Below are 19,502 nucleotides of genomic sequence, written 5' to 3'. Positions count from 1 at the left end.
ACTAATATAATCAAGTTGTTTTGGAAATCAGGAAGTAAATTCTGTAATATGAGATCCAAAGAACTCAGCAATAAAGGTAGCAGTGATAATAATTTCAATATTAATATCAATAATGATAATAATAAGGGCAACAGTCAATCACCTACTCTAATGGAAGGAGGCATTTATTCCGGCTTATTGCATCTGCACCATGGAAAGAACACATACTCTGCCAACGTGCTCAGGAAAGCCCATACCTCATCTTTAGGTAGGGTTTGAAATGTTTTGCCCCGAACAATTACGAATGGAGAGAGAGAGACTCTCCTGCCTGTGAATCCTGTTAGGCTGCAGGCTACACACACAGTAAATACACAGAGACCGTATCCCTGGCGGAAAGAAATGGTGGAGCAGGCTACCCACAGAGGAAGCTGAGCAGGGGTCATGCTAAAAAGAAGCTGCAAGTCTAAAGGCAAGAACTAATACCAACATTTCCCTCCGTGGTTATGGGCACATTCTAATTACCTAAACAATTGTTTTAATTAGGATTTCTTAGAATGTTACAGCTAATCAAATCTAAACTTTTACAGATAAAGATACTAAGAAGCAGAAAGGTTGTCCAGTTAACCTGAAGCTGCACAAGTTCTAGTTTTTGAGCTGGTACTATAGCCCAAGTTAAGCTTTCTTTCCATTAAACTTCTTGGTAGTTTTCCATTAGAATTTTGGATAAGACAAACTGTCTGCTAATTGGGAAACTCAAGGCTACTTGCCATATACTCGAGTCTGCTAACTACAAATTGGTCATGAATCTTTTGTCTGGCAAAGTAGACCTAACAAGATGAAGTCTACAGTTGTGGAAATATGTTTATATTTCAAAATATTTTATTCACTTAAGACAGGCTTTCTTAAAACTTAGCATTTGGACGTCAGATGAACAAGATTCCCTGTAATATGAGTTACCATATTTTTGCAGCTTCTCATATAAATCTGGAGTGCGATACACCAGAGCAGCAAAGGTGGCGTTCACAGCTTGATCAATAGTGGAACCAGCAACTATATCTGTCTTTGGGGCCTGTTTTCTACATGCCTGTATGAATCCTTTGAAAAGTTCTGAATATGGCCCACAGAAGTTCTGAGCAGGATCTGACTGTGCAAAATCAAGAAGAAAATGGTGGCAGGGGTCATCAGGGATGTTCTTAACCTGGGAACAACAACAACAACAACAAACCATTATGTTTAAGGCATTCCTGCAAAACATAAAGTTTACTGAACACCTAGTAGGCTGAAGAAGTATAGAACGCCGTGCATACTCTCAGGAAGTTTAAAGCTACTCTGGGGACACCAGACAGATATATGGGTTTTAAAAAAAGGTAAACATAAACAAAACATTAAGAGCATTAAAACTAGTGCTACCATAAAGCAAAATATTATGAAGTGCCAAATGCCTAGAATGGGACACCCAGTGCTGAGAACTTTTTTTTTTTTTTTAAGATTTTATGTACTTACTTTAGACAGAGGGGAAGGGAGGGAGAAAGAAAGGGAGAGAAGTATTGATGTGCGAGAGATACATCAATCAGTGGCCTCTCGCACGTCCCCAACCAGGGTCCTGGCCCACAACCCAGGCGTGTGCCCTGACTGGGAACCAAACAGGTGACCTTTGGGGTTTGCAGGCCAGCACTCAATCCACTGAGCCACACCAGCCAGGGCAGTGCTGAGAATTTACAGGAGAGAGTTCCTGGCAAGTTAAAGTAACTCAGAAGAGCCTTGTGGAGGGTATGGCTTTGGGCTGGACTGTGAAGACTGGGCAGGTTTGGCCCCAGGAACACAAACATTAGCAGAAGTTAAGAGTCAGTGGGGAGACTGACCTGGCCTGAAGTCTCAGCTGGGGGTGGTGGGAACTAGAGTCAGATAGGTAAGGTGAAAGGAGACTGCAGAGAGCCTTGACTGTCACACTGAGGAGTTTAGACTTCACCCTGTGGGCAATGGGGAGCCATTAATGGTGCTTGGCAATGGAATGACAAGATAATGCAGTATTAAAAAAAAAATACTTGGTAGGTACCAATGTAACAATGCAAGTGCAAGGTGAGGGTCTGGATAAAGATGGAGACAGAAGGAATGAAAAGAGAAGAACATCACAAGGAAAAATCCATAGGGCTTGCAGCTGACTGGATAGAAAGGTGAGAACAAGGTGGAATAAAGGTGATGCTAGGGAGCTGTGGCTCAGTGCTAGGAGAACAACGACAATAACAGGAGCGAGCAGTTGGTGGGGCAGCAGCATCCTGGTTTTACACTTCTGAACTAAAAGGGCGTCAGAGCACTAAAATGAAAATACCCAAAAGAGATGAGGTGCATGAGGAGTCTGGGGGAAGAGCCAGAGCTGTATACTGATGTTCAGGAACTACTCACGCAGACATGACAGCAGAAGAGAGAAGAGAGGATGAAGTCTGGTGGGCTGCAAGGACGGGGAGAAAGCCTGAATTAAGCCTGCTCTTTAGAGAAGGAGAAATAAGAAGGTCACTAAAAGAGGCTGATGTAGCAGTTAGATGTAAGAGCAGATGGTCGACTAACATGGAATTAAAAGAGAGGGTCTGAAAGAACCAAATTTAAGAGGAGAGAAAAAGTCCCTGGATTCAGCAATTAACTGAATAACTTGGGAGTGGAGGGAGGAGGGAAGGAGGAAGGAAAGTAGTACAGTAGAGACAGAGGGAAGGAGAGATGAAAAAGAAATAGCAGGCAAACCTGTTTAGTGTTTTAAATATTATGAGCCTAAATAATGTGCTACCATTCCATGAAGAGCAAAAAGTTTAGCATAAATCATTTACTCTAAAGCTTGACTGAGTGGGGACTAAAAATAGACTCAACTTATTTAACAACTCCATCAAGAGAGATTTACTGAGCACCTACTACACTTCCCTGAAGAGTCACTCAGAATTTTCAAACACCCATTACGCACTGGCCCCTGTGGCACACAGTGGGGACACTGAATGAATGAGAGGTAGTTTCTGCCCTGAAGGAACTAACAGCTTAGTGGGTGGTTAGACATAAACACAAACATGTATAACTTAACATGATAAATATTAGTAAACATTTTCCATTCCCAATAGAACGACAACAGAAGAATAAATACCTCCTTACTATCCTGTTCTGGATGAGTGGGCCAGCTTCCTTCTAATCCCAACTCAGGACAGATCTGATGCCTGAAGACAGGTTTCCACAAGGGGGAGTTGAGGACTAATGCCATTTTTGCCTGAGGTACTGCCATGTTACTTCCTAACTCTGGAAAGAGAAGAAGGCTTATGAGAGTTCTATTTTTTTCCTTAATAATATACTAAGAATCTTTGAACTGATGAAGAAAAGATTTTAAAAATAGGACATTATTAAGACTTGGAGGGATTCACCCACATCTACCAGAATGTAACTGTGAACTTATGAACACATACCCCAGACGAACCCAAACCACAAGAAGTCCTGAAATGCTGCCATCCTGTGGAACAGCTTCAGTTACCAGGTGCCTCTGCGATGACTAACCGGTGTAGTAAGCTGAACATACAACGTGAACCACCTCGAGGGTATAACAGGAGACTAGGAATGTTGAATTATGGGGAAATGTCCACAGTTTGTAAATTTAAATTTGTAAAAAATAACAACTAAATACTTATCACTTGTGTGTTTATGAATAGACATAGAAAAAAGACTAAGTGAAAATAAATTAAAATGTTAATAACAGTTACCTCTGGGTGTTAGGATTAAGAATGGCTTTTCTCCATCATGCAATTTTTCTGTGATATTTTACTTTTATAATCAGAAAAACTCAAGAAATAATATAGACACAAAATACTCTAGAAAGTTTTATTCTATATAATGCTTGTTTCTTGGATGAATTTCATCACTAAAAGAAATCACTTTTAAGATAAAATCTACATTCAGATATTTATATAACTACCCACACAAAGGATACAAAATTAATTTAGTCTGCATTTCTGCCTTCTTGTTGGAGTATACCAATATGCACTTACAAAAAAACGGATGAAATTTTGCTAAAAACCAGCTCGCTCCCTCACTTGCCCTGCCCCACGGTGTCACGTGGACATTTTGTTCTGGTTTGGTTTAAAGGAAACCGAGAAGGAATTTTATCAATACCTTTGCTCCTCCGTTATGTAGAGGCAACTTAACGAGAGAGAGTACCACATTGGTCTTCAAGGAGGCTGTAGCAAGAAGGGAAGGGACAGTATGTGGACTTACGATGCACAGACTTGAGTGCCATGCACTGGGAAGCAAGGCGTCCCATCAGTCGGGAAACAAGAAGCTGTAAATCTAACCCCCAAGACACGGCAACATCAGGCAGGCCGTAAGCAGTAACAGTGAATTTGTAGCCCCACTCATTGTTACTGCTGTCGGAATGAAAGAGAAATTGTAGCCGAGGACCAGCCTTAAAGGTCACTTTCTAGAAACAAACAAAAAAATCACGTGGTCAAACAGATTTGAGAAGGCAGCATTTCAGTAAAATATAAACATATTCTTCATGACTCAAAAAATCTAAACTTAAAATTGGGTTATAGTCTCACCATTGTATCTTATCATCCTCACCAAAGCTACTAAAGGAGAAATGTACAATGGGGTCGCTGAACCAGAAAATTCAGTCATACCTTGTGAAGAGGCAAAGTTGGCAGAAAACTGCTGGTCAGTTTTCTAAATCTTGATGTCCATCTGCCCACTACCTGCTCAGCCAGAGCTCACACTGACCCATGCCTTTGCTCCCATCCAACACCACTGATAGCAGAGGGAAGGTTAACAGTCTGAAGCAGCCCTGACCTCCCAGCCCCGGAGATCACACAGACCTCACTGAAATATGGACTCCCGGCTTTTACTACCATGGTCTGGGCCCTCCTGGACCCACTGGCCTTTTCTTGCTACTCTAGACAATGTGATATAAATTGAGGGTCAGCAAATTTTTCCTATGAAGAACCAGGTAATAAATATGAGACTTTCTGGGCCATGCATCTCTGTAGTGACTACTCAAGCCCTGCAACTGTAGTGCCAAAGCAGCTGCAGATGATACATAAACATGGGAATGGCTGTGTAAAACAAACAACTACATTTACAAAACAGGTGACAGGCTGTAGTTTGCTGAACTCTGACATAAACCCTTCCTTTTACAAGTGCATAATATAAATGCTTCTCTTCAAAGACCACACCTCTGTTACCCGATGAGAGATGCCAAAAGGATACAGAAGTAGGCATTTCATCTCTCTCCACAAACACCACTCACCTTGGGCCATTTATCGGTGCCGACTTTTGTGTCATAACGTGTTTTCCCACCTCTCGCATCGGTAAATTCCAGATAATCATACCTATGAAAGCATAATCTCTATCACTTTCCTTCTCTCCCTTCTGGTCCGATAGTGCTTGGGAAAGAAGAACATGTGAGCCTTACCTTTTTTCAGTTTCACACCTCTCATCAAATTCCACCTCAAAATAGGTGGCCCCTGGGCTAACAAAGACAGACACCTCATGGCAATTATTTTCATAGTTGTGGGCAGACTCCTTAGTCCATGTATGTAACACCACTGGCTGCTCCTGTTGCCAAGTCTCGACATCCAGCTATGCAAACAAATGAGTCAAGAAAGAAAGGTTTTCATCACTTTCTAACCAGCCATATGCAGCCGACCGTGTTTCTGTATCAGTGACCTAGACAGAGAGCCCTTGACATCCCTACACAGATCACTGCACGGGCTACAAACACACCTGACATTCCCATCTGCATATATCCATCATCATACACTTACCATTCGGCAGAGTAGACATGGTTCTTACTGCACTATAGTGACTCTGTGATTAGCTTTTATGCTCTAATTATAACAAATCACTACTAGCATGAATTTCCAGTGGAAAAAACACTGACTTAGGAATTTAAAGACTTTAGAGTCCTATTTGGGATTTTGGCAAATCTGAGCCCATTGACTCACCTCCCTCCTTTTTTGTTTTAGTCTTTGTCTTTATACCTTTAAAATAGGCTTTTTAACATATGCCCTTTCTACTCCCACAGAGTTATTGTGAGACTCAAACAAGAAAGTGGGAAAACTTTGTATCCTGTAAATTTAAGTGAGGGAGAGCATCTTTTAAATACCAACCTTTCTAGCCCTGGCTGGTGTGGCTCAGTGGATTGAGTGCCGGACTACAAACCAAAAGGCTGCCAGTTCAATTCCCAGCCAGGAAACCTGCCTGGGTTGCAGGCCAGGTCCCCAGTAGGTTGGGGTTGGCTGGGGACCTGTGAGTGGCAACTGATAAATGTATCTCTTACATATCAATGTTTCTCTCCCTCTTTTTCTCCCTCCCTCCCCTTGTCACTAAAAATAAATAAGTAAAATTAAAAAAATATCAATCATTCTAATTTGCCTGGCAATATACATTTTCACTTCTGGATTTCAATCCGGTTATTCATTTACCAGAGTAAAGTGACACATATGGTTTTTATATAACTTTATGTGCTGTACACTGAGGAAATTAATCCATGCACAGCTTCCTGTATCCCTTCTCTAACGGCGACCAAGCCAAATCTACTCAGACAGGCATTTATCCTTGTTGACAAAACCACTGAAACAACAGAGAGGGTCTTCTAGACGTAATTTATCTGTGCGCATCTGTGCTCGTGGTAGGGCTCATTAAGTATGGTCACATTGCTCCTGAGAGGGGATACGCAGCAGGTTCGAGTGCCAACTCAAGTCACCTTATCCAGTCCTCCTTCAGGGTCGCTGCAGAGCCGCTTCAACAGCTCTGTTAGGGCACTGAGTTCTCTCAGCAGCGTGAGGTGGCAAATGTCTAGCGTGCAAAAGTCCAGCAGAAAGATTACCTAAAGGGAGATGAACAAAGCACTTAGTGCCCACCTCAGACTCTGCCTGGGGGTGCAGGTCACCAGCCCCCTCCTGCCCTTTCCAAAGGGCTGCTACTTTGTCTTACCAGTTGACGAGCTGCCATTGAAAACACCGAATTACATAATTTTTCTACTATGGCTTTTCCACTGTACTGTGACAAAAGGGATTCCAAAATCACTCTCATGCTTGCCAGAAACTGTTCCACATCTACCAAAACATAGAGAAAATAGTATTTTGCATGGTAGAAATATCACTTGTTGGTAATCATCAAGGGCAAACTATCACAGAAGCTGTGGAAGAAATTCTACATCAGCAAGACCACGAGACCGTGAAGTGCTGCATAAATGGTTTCCTCTGGGTGGGAAAAGCAGTGCATATCTCAGGAAAAGATGACCTCTGAAGTAATTTATTGTTTTATTTTTTTGTTTTTGCTTCTTTTCAAATGGGTGAAGATAACACTTTTGTAAGTGAAGTTCCATGGCTGATCTACGCATTGCTAGTGTCCCTTGGTTTATAATGGGCCCATCGTTAGGTGTGCCACATGATGAGGTCAGCTTTAGGGGGCAGGGCTCAACAGTGTAAGTAAGCGTTTTTGTCACCGCTGCTGAGACCAAGTTGGATGCAACTAAATTTTCCACGTACGATTTCTCAGATCCGGCTGCTACATATCGCTAATTTTCTGTGGGTTTATGGGACATGAATCTGAGTATTTTCAGTAATCAGCAAAGATCACAGCAGGGCTCACACACATTAGACACTAAAAGTTTAAGACTTTCCTTTTTGGATGACTTGATTAAAACCACGATAACAGACTACTAAAGAGTGTGACATCATCTAGGAGTACTGTACGATTGCAAAGGCAAACTTTAGGCTGTGAAATGACCCAACCCTACAATAAAAAAAAAAAAACAAAACAAAACAAAGAAAACTTAGGCACACTACCACATTCAGATAGGAAACTTTGGGCAAAAAAAATATGCTACAGAATTCTATTTTAACCTAAAGACAAATCTGATTTGTATCAAGAAAAGAAAATGAGTACTAAAAAGTGAAACATACACAGGGTCAAAACCCAAACACCTATCTGGTTTCATGGATGTTGTAATGACACTCACATTTTTCAAGAAGGTCGACGGCAAGATCTTTGGCTCCAGGGTCTGTGCTCTTCAGCTGCAGGTAGCACCAGGAGAGCAGGCTGCCCTGGACAGACCAGAACAGGGTGAAGAGCACAGAGCCAACTTCTGCTTGGGCCCTGTTGAGCATCAACAATTCACACTGCAAGGGAGGAGACAAAGAGAAAGTGTTTACAACAAGGCCATTCACAGAACACAGCCAAGGGCCTTTTTTAAGACAGCAGCCATCCCTGGCAGAATTAATTCTAGGGGAATGGTCACAAAAGAGCTTTCAACCCAGAAGTGACCAAGAAAGAAGTATTATGAAACTTCCTGTTTTGCCCCCAGCTTTTCAGAACCTTCACAAATGGTTTTTACTCCATAAGGTTTCCTCTGCTCCTCAGGAACCTTGACCCACCTATCATCTCTACTCCTTTTCACATCTTCAAATCCCTTTTCTCTCTGGCTCCTTCCCTTGAGACTTCAGCCAAATCCCTCCCACCTTAAAAAACAATTCTTATTGCCATATGGCTTTCTGACCATCATCTTTATTCTCCCGAGCTTCTCTGAAGAATCACCTGACCTCTAGGAATAAACTCTTGCACATAAGAACCGCAATATATGTTCATATTGTGACTGCTATGTAATTGCCCCGAACTGGAAACAACCTAACTATCCCTCCCAAGTACAACAGACAAGTTAATTGTGGCATCCCCATAAAAGAAACATGGTGCACATGCATCCACCTGATGAATTTCAAAAATGCTGCTGAGCGAAGAAAAGATGTCACAGAAGTGTCCCCTCACTTATTTGCAGAAGCTGGCTGACTAAGAGCCAAGGCAGGCTGAGAAACCTTTATGCTCATGTGTAATAGCCATAGGAACGAAGCTCCATTCATACCGTAAATGAGGGCTAAAGGGGAAGGTGCAGTGACTGCTCCTAGAAGCACGAGGCAAAGAAGCAGGGAGCCGCCATCAGTTACCTCTCGAGCAGCAACAGAGAGGAGAGTCCTCATGACTGCCAGGACCTCGCCGATGTTCATACCGGCCAGGTCGCCTTTCTCGGGTAGAAGAAGAAGGCCGCCTGGATCCTTGTCACTGGAAAAACACAAACCAGTCATGACACCTCATTTCAGAAAGCGGACTTACATGCTGTTTTATCTTAAAGGGCTCCCAAAAAGAACCCAGCAAGACTTCAGTGTCAGTTCAAAGGGACATAGGGAATTTGGGTCGGGAAAAGAAGCCACGGTCCAGCTGGGTGTGTGCCACTGCCTGTCCACATGTGCTTATGTAAGTCCATAAATCCTCAAGTCCTTCCAAGAGATTCCAAGGAATAAATCTGATGAGTAAATCACCTTGACCACTGATAAAAAATATACCTAACCTCATGACTGCTACCTTGACAATCGGGCTAGTCATTCCCTGTGTCTTCAACTGTTCTTCACATGATAGCCCCAGCCTCTTTCATCATCCGTGATACTCGATCTGAACACGTTTAACATAGAGCCCTCTAAGTAGGGCCTCCACTCCAAGCAGTCTGACTTGAAGACAGTAAGTAGCTCAAGCTATTCATTTTCTCCTTCCTTCAAGAATCTGTACCTTCAATAATGCGTGTGACCTACAAGCCAATCAAGTAGTAAACGTATGCCGAACTCTCCAAACCATCCCCTCCCGGCACACTTCTTTGGCTAAGCTACCATTCTGCAGCTGGGTTTTACTGTAATTGGGTTTTTAGACTTCAGTACAGGGCTTCAGGTTTTGTCTTCAGAGATCACTTAGAAACTGAAGTATTCAAGAGATCCTCAACGGGTTCAACTCTAAATTGCCTTATAATGACTGGGGCTTGGCTTAGCTCTGGACAAGATTCTTGTTCTTCCACTACTTTAGTCACTCTTGTGACAAGTGGTATCTCACTCCAGAAACCTGGCTGAGATAGGAGAGTACCTGGTCACTCCCAAAGCACATGAAAGGAAGGGACAGCCAAAGAAACCACTTTGCACAAACTTGTAATATTGGGCAATTGAAAAGAATTACAAACTTACCTGAAATATGTGCACAGTGAACGGAAAGTTAGCTGTAGGGACTGCTTGTGTTCCTGCTCAGTGACATTTTTCTAGAAAACAAGAAACTGCACATTCAGAAAATCTACTCCATGACCTTCCAAAGACCTAGAGAAGCATGAGATGCCACTGCCCACTGCGCCCAAGCATAAGGAAAGCTGGGGTTCAGCAGACCACCTCACAGTGCCCAACTAAGGCCTGGCCTAATGCTAAGGGCGAGCAGAACCACCTGTCTAAACAGTGAAGGCAGGTTTATTTTTGTTCACTGCTAAAGTTAACATCCAGTTTTCCAGCAGGAAAGCTGCATGTAAATGTTTACAAAGATGAGTTCCAAAAGATGTATAGTACCTTTCATCATTGGGCGTGCCATCACAAGAGGAAAGAGCGGGGACAGGGTGCATTTCTTGTGAACTTTCTGTTTGTTTTTAGACAGGATCTAAGCTTTGTCTCTATAAGCCAGAACAGCATATGGTGACAGTTAGAGAAATCATACCTCCTGATGGGGCTACCGGGCTACAGTGGGAGCACTTTATTTTTTCTCAATCCAATCAGTGCACTGAGCAGCTACTATGTAAGAAATGGAGAGGGACTGAAGACCCAGGACCCCGACGGGCACAGGAGGGTGGGAGAGATGAGACATGGCCACAAATGACAACAGAGCTGTTTAATTTATCAGAAAGAGAAGGGAAACACAACCCTGAACACTGCTGTCAGGAGGATAGGCAACGGGCAAGTGACAGGGCTGCTCCATTAACAGACAGTAAGGTCACTCAGGAAGTCATATGCACTCTTCCTAATTTTCTCTGTAGGACACATGCCAGCAGAAATATTTGCTTTGCTACCTGGTAAATGCTTCCAGCAAACAAGAAGGACTGAGCTCTGCCCACAGTCCAGTGAGTCAGGCTAGGGATGCTGTCAAAGATTATAACTCACAATGTAAAAACCAGTCCCTCAAGCTGATATGCAAACTTTGCAGACAGCTGAAATAAAACCAAAGATCCTTCCTCCTCCCTGAAGCCTGTCTCAATCACTGAGCCTCAACATAATTCTCTTCTAAGTGCCTACTGCACATGGGGTTAGTTTTTCCTGTGGCAGGTGTTCCCAACTAGACCAGGGAACTTGGCATTGGAAACCACATTTTATGCTTTTTTTGTTACATCCTTTATTTATACAGGCTTTTATGTATCACACAGAGCACTTTTATTATATTTGTTAATTAGCTATTACATATAGAAATGCCTTTTAAAAATGCTGTATCTAATTCTCTTCATCAAACTCTTAGTAGTAATTCTAGTAGTTGCTTGGCTACACAAGCAATAAAAATAATCTATAACCATATTATAAATAATTATTTGTTTTATTTTTTCAATTGTCATTTTGAAAATATCTTTTCCCGGCTCCTCAGCACTAGCTACCTAACACACCCTAATACACCACTGGACCAGAAGTAGGGTCCATACTTGTGACGTAAATACGCACCATCATGGTGAAGAGATGGTGCCGCTGGGTCTGTCGGTCAGGAAAGAAGACGGCAGCCCCCCCGAGGAGCGTGTTTCTGACTTCCTGTTTTAACATTTCCAGGGGCACAGAGTCTTCATCCACCCTATCCACCACTGATAAAAATGAACAATGGGTTCAACTTTAATATGCTTCATTTACTGATTTTATATATCTATATCTATATCTATATATCTGTGTTGGCTAGCCTATAAACTCATTACTCCCCATTTTGTAGTTAATACCAGAGCACAGAACTATTTCTGTACAGGCTAGGCAGTGTAAGAAAATAATTTCTTGTCTGTCTGTTTACACTTAACTAAAATAAAGACTGTAAGTATCAGTTTTAATTTCATTACTTCCCTGTCCTTTTGAGACACAACTTGGCGAAAGACTTAAAAATAACTTCATATGGTCACGTGTTTTATTCTCAATTTATCATTACAATATCTCCCCTTCAGTCTATCAAACTCATCCCAGCGTCTTAGCTGAAGTAAAGACTAAACTGTGTGATAACAGTTTGTCTCAATATAACACAACTGTGTATCAGAATCCAGGAGGAAGTTATCGATGAGGGAATAAACAATGATTCAAAGGAAACACTCATTTCCCAAAGAAGCAATCCCTCTTCTGGGCTTGCATGATCACAGGACCCTGTCTGCACAGCAAGAGGCCCCGCAGGCGACGAGCAGAGGACCACATTGAAGAAAAGCTCCAATCCCTACCATCACATAAGTGTGTATAGAGCTCCTTGGCGGCTTCCACCCCTCTAGGGCTCTGGCGTGGAGCCTTTGCATCCTCCGAGGCAGCCGGGGAGTCTCTCTGCAGCACCGAGAAGCAGCTCTGGAGGAGCTGCAAGAGTAGGGTTTGGGCAGAGGTGCATTCTTCCCTTGGGCTACAAAGACAAAGAACATCAGAAAGCAAAAAGGCAAGTTGCTTTTTTACCCTCCAAAGTCAAACAGTCTATAAAGGACTCTCTCCTTTAGGCATCAGACTCTGAAAAGAATGCCAACCCAGAGGAATAAAGGTGGAAGGGAAAAAACACTGTACTAGGTAGAGTCTGCAAATACAGACCCCACCTGACTCTGCCCAACGTGAGGCAAGGAGACGCACTTCCGCCCCTGTTTCTTCATCTATACAGTGGGGGTACTGCTGTAATACTTGACCTGCTTATCCCACAAGGTTGCAATGGTAATCAAATGAGAAAATGTTTGTGAAAATACTGCCCCCCAAAATTGCTTTACAGAAATGAGTAATTTCTAGAAAATATTAGTTCTTGTTATTCCTATACCAGGTGTTACTTTCCATAATAACCAAATCTTTCAGATCAGAACAATAAACTAGTGGGAAGTAAAAAAACTTAGAAGAAAAAAATTGCCCATTAAGAATAGCAAAACTCAGTGTCTTCAGTTGTGTTTACATGATTATCACCTTATAACGAATTCGGACCTACTTTTGCTTTAATTTACTGTAAAAATTCCAGAAGATCTGCAAGTCAAGACCTGCAAAGTCCAGAAAAGATCTGTACTTTAAGCCGCTTTCCTTCTGCTGCACCTAAAAAATTATAAACCAGAAAAAATAAAATTAAAAATGTATTTAGAGAAATACTATAATGGTTCATTTACTTCTCGCTGTTAAGGAATGAAGTAGCCACATGGGTGAAATTCCCATATAATGGACACTTACTCTTAACTACTAAAAAGTCTGTGAACAATTATTTTTGGTGTGAAACTTTCTAAAATATGTACATGTGTGTATGTGGTGTGCATATGCACATATGCATGTGAGTGTACCTATACACATCACACACACACCTCCAGGAGGTGCCCCGACTTCATAGACACCACACCTGAAACATAAGTGAGTCTCCACTCGATGATGCCTAGTGTCCAGGACTACATTACAGTATGTTTGGACCCTTCCCTGAATGTAAGCTGAAAGCCCAATTCTGCTGTAAGTGCTCCTACTATTTCTATGCATCTCTCTCTCATTTGCTATTTTCTGCTGGGATAAGGGAGCTTGAATAGCTAAGACCAAACAAACCATATGGAGTTGAGTTAGCAGCCTCTGAATGTGCCCTGAGGCAGGGCAAAGGTCAAGAGCAGACACTGCTGCGCACCCCATGAGAGGCCATCGCTGATTCCTGAGATAAACCAGGTTCCCTATGGCGGTGGCTTGTCCCTCTGTTTTTATTAGTGACTGTAGAAGTCAGCATTAAAGACCCAGATGATTTCAAATTCTGACATTATTTTGGTACTTTTAGTAAATAAATAGAATTAACCTACACTCTAGGAATAATTCTCCTTAAAAAAGACTCAAAGAGGACATAAATCCCATAAACTCTCTTCACCTCCCCAGTCTACCACTGGCGACCATAGCTGGGGATCTTTAGAGTCCATCTGTATGTCTATTCTAGGAAGCCTCACAATGACGGCCATGTGCCACTTAGTCTCTCATGACTGATGCCCTCAGTGCCCAACACCTCCCTCCCTTTGGCCTTTCAGTGTCGTCACAGCATGATGCCTGCCCTACGCATTCACACTGCACGTCTTCCGCAGGGCCAGGGTTCACTGGTTGGTGTTCGTTTCCCTGAACACTGCCGTTCGTTCTCCCCAAGGAATGGGGCCTCACAACTGACGACACACTACCAGGTCATGGGCAAGCTGCTGGATGAACTGGAGGGTCCTAAGGAGCAGTGTGGCCCCACAGACACTCTCCTCCACGTCCTTTCTGCAGTGAGCACAGGTGGCGCTCAGTTCCGCTTCTGCCCTCGTAGGCCGAAGGTACCCACTGATGCTCAAGCCTTGTACTCCCAAGCGCTCTGCCGACTCCTGACGGGTGCACAGGAACTTCACCATCAAATACTAGAAAGGACAAGAAAGATTTAAGGCGAGGACTCAAAAGCCCTGGATACTGATGAAAGGGAGATAAAGGCCTTCTGGGAAGGGCCCCCTGTGACTTTAACAATTTATGAGGGGCCAGTATGTGAGCACTAAGGACACAAATATAAGTCCAGCATCTATAAAAACAGAAGAAAAGACAATGTGAATGATGAATGAAGTCTGGTTTTGGGAAAGATCACAGTAAGAGAAATCACATTACTCCCTCTTCAAAGCAAAAACGGGATTAAGACAGGATGGAAAAGAGAAGTATGCTTGCTCTGCAGCACAGTCACTTTGACAGAAATCAGCTATACGGCAAGGACGGCCCATGAACGCCCTAAGGAACCATCTCAAAGGCCCCATCGGATATATGCAACCCATGTGTTGGAAGCCCAGGCCGCAGCCTTGTCTGATCAAAGCTAAAGCCATTTTCAAAACCCAACTTCCCTGCAAACTGTCTGCTTCTTACAGTGAACCTACTACTCAACTGCATAAATATTTACTGAGCATCTCCTAAGTATAAACTCCAAAGATTGATCTTATTTCTCTATTTAAGCTTCTAAGATTTACATTAGAGGTTAAAAAAACTAAGTAGCCAGGTAACTTCATAGCTATGAAAACACACCTCTCTTGTGTTTGAGTCTGTGTACTTGTCGTTCCCTCAGCCTGAGATGCCCTTCTCTGCACATCTTAGCCTGGCTGAAGATGATGGCTTAATCAGCTTTCAGTTCTTGGCATCACACGGCTTCCCTGGGAAGCCTTCCTTTGTGAACTCCGACTGGGTTAGACACTGCTGGGATGTGGGAGCCCACTATAAATCCCTTTATCACAGCCCAGAATCACAGAGTCGTGTGCATCTGTGTTTCCCACGAGACTATGAACTCCCTGAGGGTCAAAATCATGTCTGCTTCGCCTCAAGGGTTCTGGTGCTGGCACACAATGGCGACTCAATAAATATTTACAGATAAAAGGAAGGGAGCGGGCAAGTGCACGATGGCCGCAACTCAGTAATGCTTACTTTGGCAACTCTGCACTGCTGCAGCTTGACCTCTGCTTCATCCCACTCTTCTTCCAGCTCAAACCAGCCAACAGGGTCATCCTCCCCAAGGTCATCAGATGAGCAACCGATCCTGTAAACACAAAGTAATCACAAACATTTTCCTATTCCTAAACTTCTCGGGAGTCCAACAAATAAGGCACCATCTGTCTAAGTAGCATTTAACTGGTGTATATGGCCTCTTAATTTACATATGAGGTAGTTTATGGTAATTTCCTCCCCACTTCTCAGCCTCCTCATCTGTGAAACAGGATTAGTCATAATCTGAGAACTAAAGAGAAAGCTTGCTTCTCTAGGTAACTGGTTTATCTGAAGAACGAGACATGAAGTCAAGGGATCTTAGATGAGCTACTCAGAAATAAGAAACAATGCAACAGCTGGTGTGTGTTTCTGGAATGGTCCAAAGAAGCAGCAGGTTCAGTGTTGTTTCCCTGGCTAACGTACGAGTGACCGGCCTGAGGTTTGGCCTACATGCAACAACTGAAGAGTAAAAGCTGGGGAGCTTTCAGATCCCGGAGCTCCAAAAAGGGAAAACTTCAGCCTTCAGAACCCTAAGGATTTTTTCCTGTTCCTTAAGAAGTCCTTCCAGCCCTGGCTGGTGAGGCTCAGTGGATTGAGTGCCAGCCTGTGAACCTAAAGGTTGTCGGTTCGATTCTCAGGGTACATGCCTAGGTTGTGGGCAAGGCCCCCAGTTGGGGGGATGTGAGAGGCAACAGATATCTCTTGCACATCGATGTTTCTCTCCCTCTCTTTCTCCCTCCCTGCCCCTCTCTCTAAAATAAATAAAATCTTAAAACAACAAAAAAAGGCCTTCCAGAAAAGCATTTCAGCCTTGAGGCTAAAGAAGCACAACTATTTGCCACTTCTTTTTAAAAATTGGACACTTAAATCATACTCCTTTTCAGCACTTAAATAACTAGAGAAAAGGCAGTCTTTTCAAGTAATGGTCCAAAAATGACACTATGTACTCTAGGATACAGCTAACAAGCCAGCATCACATGAGTATTCTGTATGCATAAGAAAAGTAAACTCAGGGATTTATAGCAAGAGGAGGAAAAAGACCTAGGACCCAGAGTAGGTTCTGTAACAGACAGGGAAAAAATGTTCTTTTCTTAACGTAAGTCTTTCCAAGCATAAACTTTAGCACAAAATAGTCAACCCTAAAACCAATGGGACAGCTGGTATTCTGTCTTAGCCCCAAATCCTGTCAATGAGTTTCATCATATGTTTGAGGATTTTTTAATTTACTCTTTGGGAACATCAAGGAAATTTCTGAGGTACAGAGAGCTGGCAGGGTGTCAAAGAGAAAAGAGAAGCCACCTCGATCCCTACACCACATCTCAGGCAAAGTGGAAAAAAGAAATCTGAGTATTTGTACTGTGAAGTGTGCATAGCAACCAAGCTATTCCTGGAGTGGGCTGACTGACCACTGTCTGAACAGAGAACAGGAAAAAAAAAAAAAAAAAAAAAAGGCAGAAAGACAGATGCATGTACATTAACGTTTTGATTTCCAGGCTGGAAAGGTACTGATAATATGTAGGCCAGCCGAATCAGGATTCCATAGTAGTTCAGGCTGAAACCAGAGGTAGAATCAGCAAGGGAATAATAAATAGGCCTACATTAAGGCTAAAAAAAAATTATCCTACATAAAATGTGAAAAATCTTGTTTGACAGTAGGTTAAGGAAAAAGACTTATTTTAATATGTCCCGAGAGGGACACATCTGCTCAGAAACAACTGTAATATCTAGTTATTATTTTTAAAAGGAAAGCATCTTTAAAGAAAAAAAAAAGAGAGACATAGATGTGTGATGGGAGGGAGATTTGATCATTTTCATGAAGGGGGCTGAATTAAGACCATTGAGTTGATACCAAAGTGCAGTGAATTCTGTCGTTAAGTGTGTTCTAGAGAGGCTGAATGACCACTTGTTAGGGATGCTTCCAAAGGAAATATAGCACAGAGAGGGAGTTTTTCCAGATCTTCGCTATTCAAAGTATGGTCTGAGGATACGGAGCATCTGAATCACCTGGGAGCTGGTTAGAAAGTCTCAGGCCCCACCCTGAACTACTGGATCAGAATCCACATTTTACACAATCCTTGGTGATTCATCTGTACATTGAAACTTGGCAGTGCAGTCCTAGATGACAGTTAAGGCTTCTGTTAACTCCAGCACCCTATTATGTGTGATAAATAGCAGCAAAAACAGCAAGTCTAGGGTTCAGCTCCATGAATTTTAACTTGCTAAAAGTAACCAGGGGGGAACACAGCTCAGTGACCTCTACAGCTAAATCCAACAGGCCCACTTCCAGACTTTATCTTATTGATCCCTGGGCAACATTCGGCACCACTGCCCACTCCCTGCTTCTTTCAACTTGGCTTCACAATGACACATTCCCAGCTTTCTGCTGCTGCTCCAGCTGTTTTTCTGTCATCTTTTCTGTTGCCCCTTAAGTGCTGGTGCCTCTTAGCATGTTGATCTAAGGTTGCTTCTCTTTGCAGCCCACATGCTCTTCCGGAATGATCTCTTCTAACTCGTTTTAAATTATCATTTAAATGTCTCTCATATCTGTGCTTTCAGTGCAAATGTCTCTTCCAGGCTCCTAACCTATTTACCCAACTAGCTACTGAATATCTCAAAGGCTTTCTAGAACCTCAAATTCAACAGGACCAGAGCTGAGAACACCATCTTCCCCAAGGTATTTTCAATCTCATAGAAAGACACTGCCAATGTTCCCATCCACCCGAGACTGGACCCCAGCACTCACTGACACCTAAGCTTTCTCTCCTCTCCTGCTCTATAGTCAGTAATGTAACAGGCCTTTTTGCTTCTACCTTCTAGTTATCTCTAAAATCAGTCCACATTTCTCCATCGCTTCTCTGGCTGCTCTGACTGAGATGGCCCACACCTCTGGCCTCCGAGGTGACAGAGGCACCCTGCCTCCATGCTTGCTCTCCTCCAATCCATGCCGCACACAGCATGATCCAGAGCAGTGCTTCTGAAACACACATCTGGTCTAGTTCTTCCTAGAACTCAACACCACGCTCCACCCACTCCCTGGCCCCACCTCTCCCACTGCTTTAAGGATAAAAGTCCAAACCCTGAAAAAGAGACAAAATGACTGTTAATGAGCTGGCCTCTTCATAGCTCTCCAGCTTCATCTCTCACCACTCTCCACCCCACAGTATACCTCAGTAATACAGGACCCACTGGTCCATGAATGTGCCGCACCTCACTTCTGAGTCCCCAGACCTACTCTTGTCTGTTCTCAGGACATTCTCCTTCCACATCTTCAAGTGGCTGATTAACTCTAACAGATCCTTTAGTTTTTACCATCAACACCACGTCCTCCAGGAAGCCTTCCCTGATCAGGTCAGGTGCTCTGCCATGTGCTTCCAGAACACGCTACCTTCTCCTACTACCTAGTATTCATAACACCGTGATACTACCAGTTTTATCCTCTGCTTCTGAGTTAAACAGGAAGCTCCACAGAGCAGTGACTGTGCCAATTTGCTCATTACGGTACCTTCAGTGCCTAGCAACAGGCCTAGCACATAGTAAGTGCTTAATAACTATTTTCAATAAAAGCATGAATAGAAAGAAGGAGGTTGGGGTATGGGTAAATCTCCAGTGGCTAGGTAAGACTGAAGACCTCAGGTTGCCCACAATTCACGCGTGCATCATTCATTACCCAGCTGTCTTAAAAATGCACATGCCTGGTCACAGAAGGGACCAAGTAAAATCTGTGAACAAATTAAAATGCACATCTTTCTATAAAGACAAGAAGGTATATTTCACCAATAAGAGAATGTATACAATCTTATAAACTACAAAGATTTGTATTCTGTTCCTTACCTGCTTTTTACAAATTGCCTAAATTCCTGAATCTTCCACTTGTCATATTTTTCAAACCTTTTGAAGTGTTCTTCTGCATGAAATTTATCAGAAGATGAGTTATAGGCAAACACCAGCCCACACTGGGCACCAATGCCTCCACGTCGAACCTGGAAACAGAGATCTAGATAAAGTACAGCAGAGGGGCAAAGTTCT

General features: G+C 42.9%; 1 protein-coding gene across 4 annotated transcripts in view; it reads right to left on the bottom strand.

Moving 5' to 3' along the window:
• ZZEF1 (zinc finger ZZ-type and EF-hand domain containing 1) overlaps nucleotides 1-19,502 on the bottom strand; it is a 110,624-nt gene that overhangs the window by 53,988 nt on the left and 37,134 nt on the right. For all 4 annotated transcript variants that reach the window (XM_053910560.1, XM_053910561.1, XM_053910562.1 and 1 more), the window contains exons 11-26: nucleotides 19,308-19,456; nucleotides 15,417-15,528; nucleotides 14,165-14,380; nucleotides 12,970-13,070; nucleotides 12,242-12,411; nucleotides 11,499-11,632; nucleotides 10,002-10,072; nucleotides 8,943-9,057; nucleotides 7,964-8,123; nucleotides 6,934-7,055; nucleotides 6,704-6,826; nucleotides 5,411-5,577; nucleotides 5,246-5,327; nucleotides 4,219-4,420; nucleotides 3,104-3,252; nucleotides 937-1,177 (exon numbers count right to left, since the gene is read on the bottom strand). In XM_053910560.1, coding sequence (XP_053766535.1) covers nucleotides 937-1,177; nucleotides 3,104-3,252; nucleotides 4,219-4,420; nucleotides 5,246-5,327; nucleotides 5,411-5,577; nucleotides 6,704-6,826; nucleotides 6,934-7,055; nucleotides 7,964-8,123; nucleotides 8,943-9,057; nucleotides 10,002-10,072; nucleotides 11,499-11,632; nucleotides 12,242-12,411; nucleotides 12,970-13,070; nucleotides 14,165-14,380; nucleotides 15,417-15,528; nucleotides 19,308-19,456 — 2,314 coding nt within the window. The remainder of the gene's footprint in view (nucleotides 1-936; nucleotides 1,178-3,103; nucleotides 3,253-4,218; nucleotides 4,421-5,245; nucleotides 5,328-5,410; nucleotides 5,578-6,703; nucleotides 6,827-6,933; nucleotides 7,056-7,963; nucleotides 8,124-8,942; nucleotides 9,058-10,001; nucleotides 10,073-11,498; nucleotides 11,633-12,241; nucleotides 12,412-12,969; nucleotides 13,071-14,164; nucleotides 14,381-15,416; nucleotides 15,529-19,307; nucleotides 19,457-19,502) is intronic.

Source organism: Desmodus rotundus, chromosome 9 (genome assembly GCF_022682495.2).
Source record: "Desmodus rotundus isolate HL8 chromosome 9, HLdesRot8A.1, whole genome shotgun sequence".
Taxonomy (NCBI): domain Eukaryota; kingdom Metazoa; phylum Chordata; class Mammalia; order Chiroptera; family Phyllostomidae; genus Desmodus; species Desmodus rotundus.
Note: the sequence above shows the minus strand (reverse complement) of the source record. Positions and strands in the feature narration are given on the sequence as shown.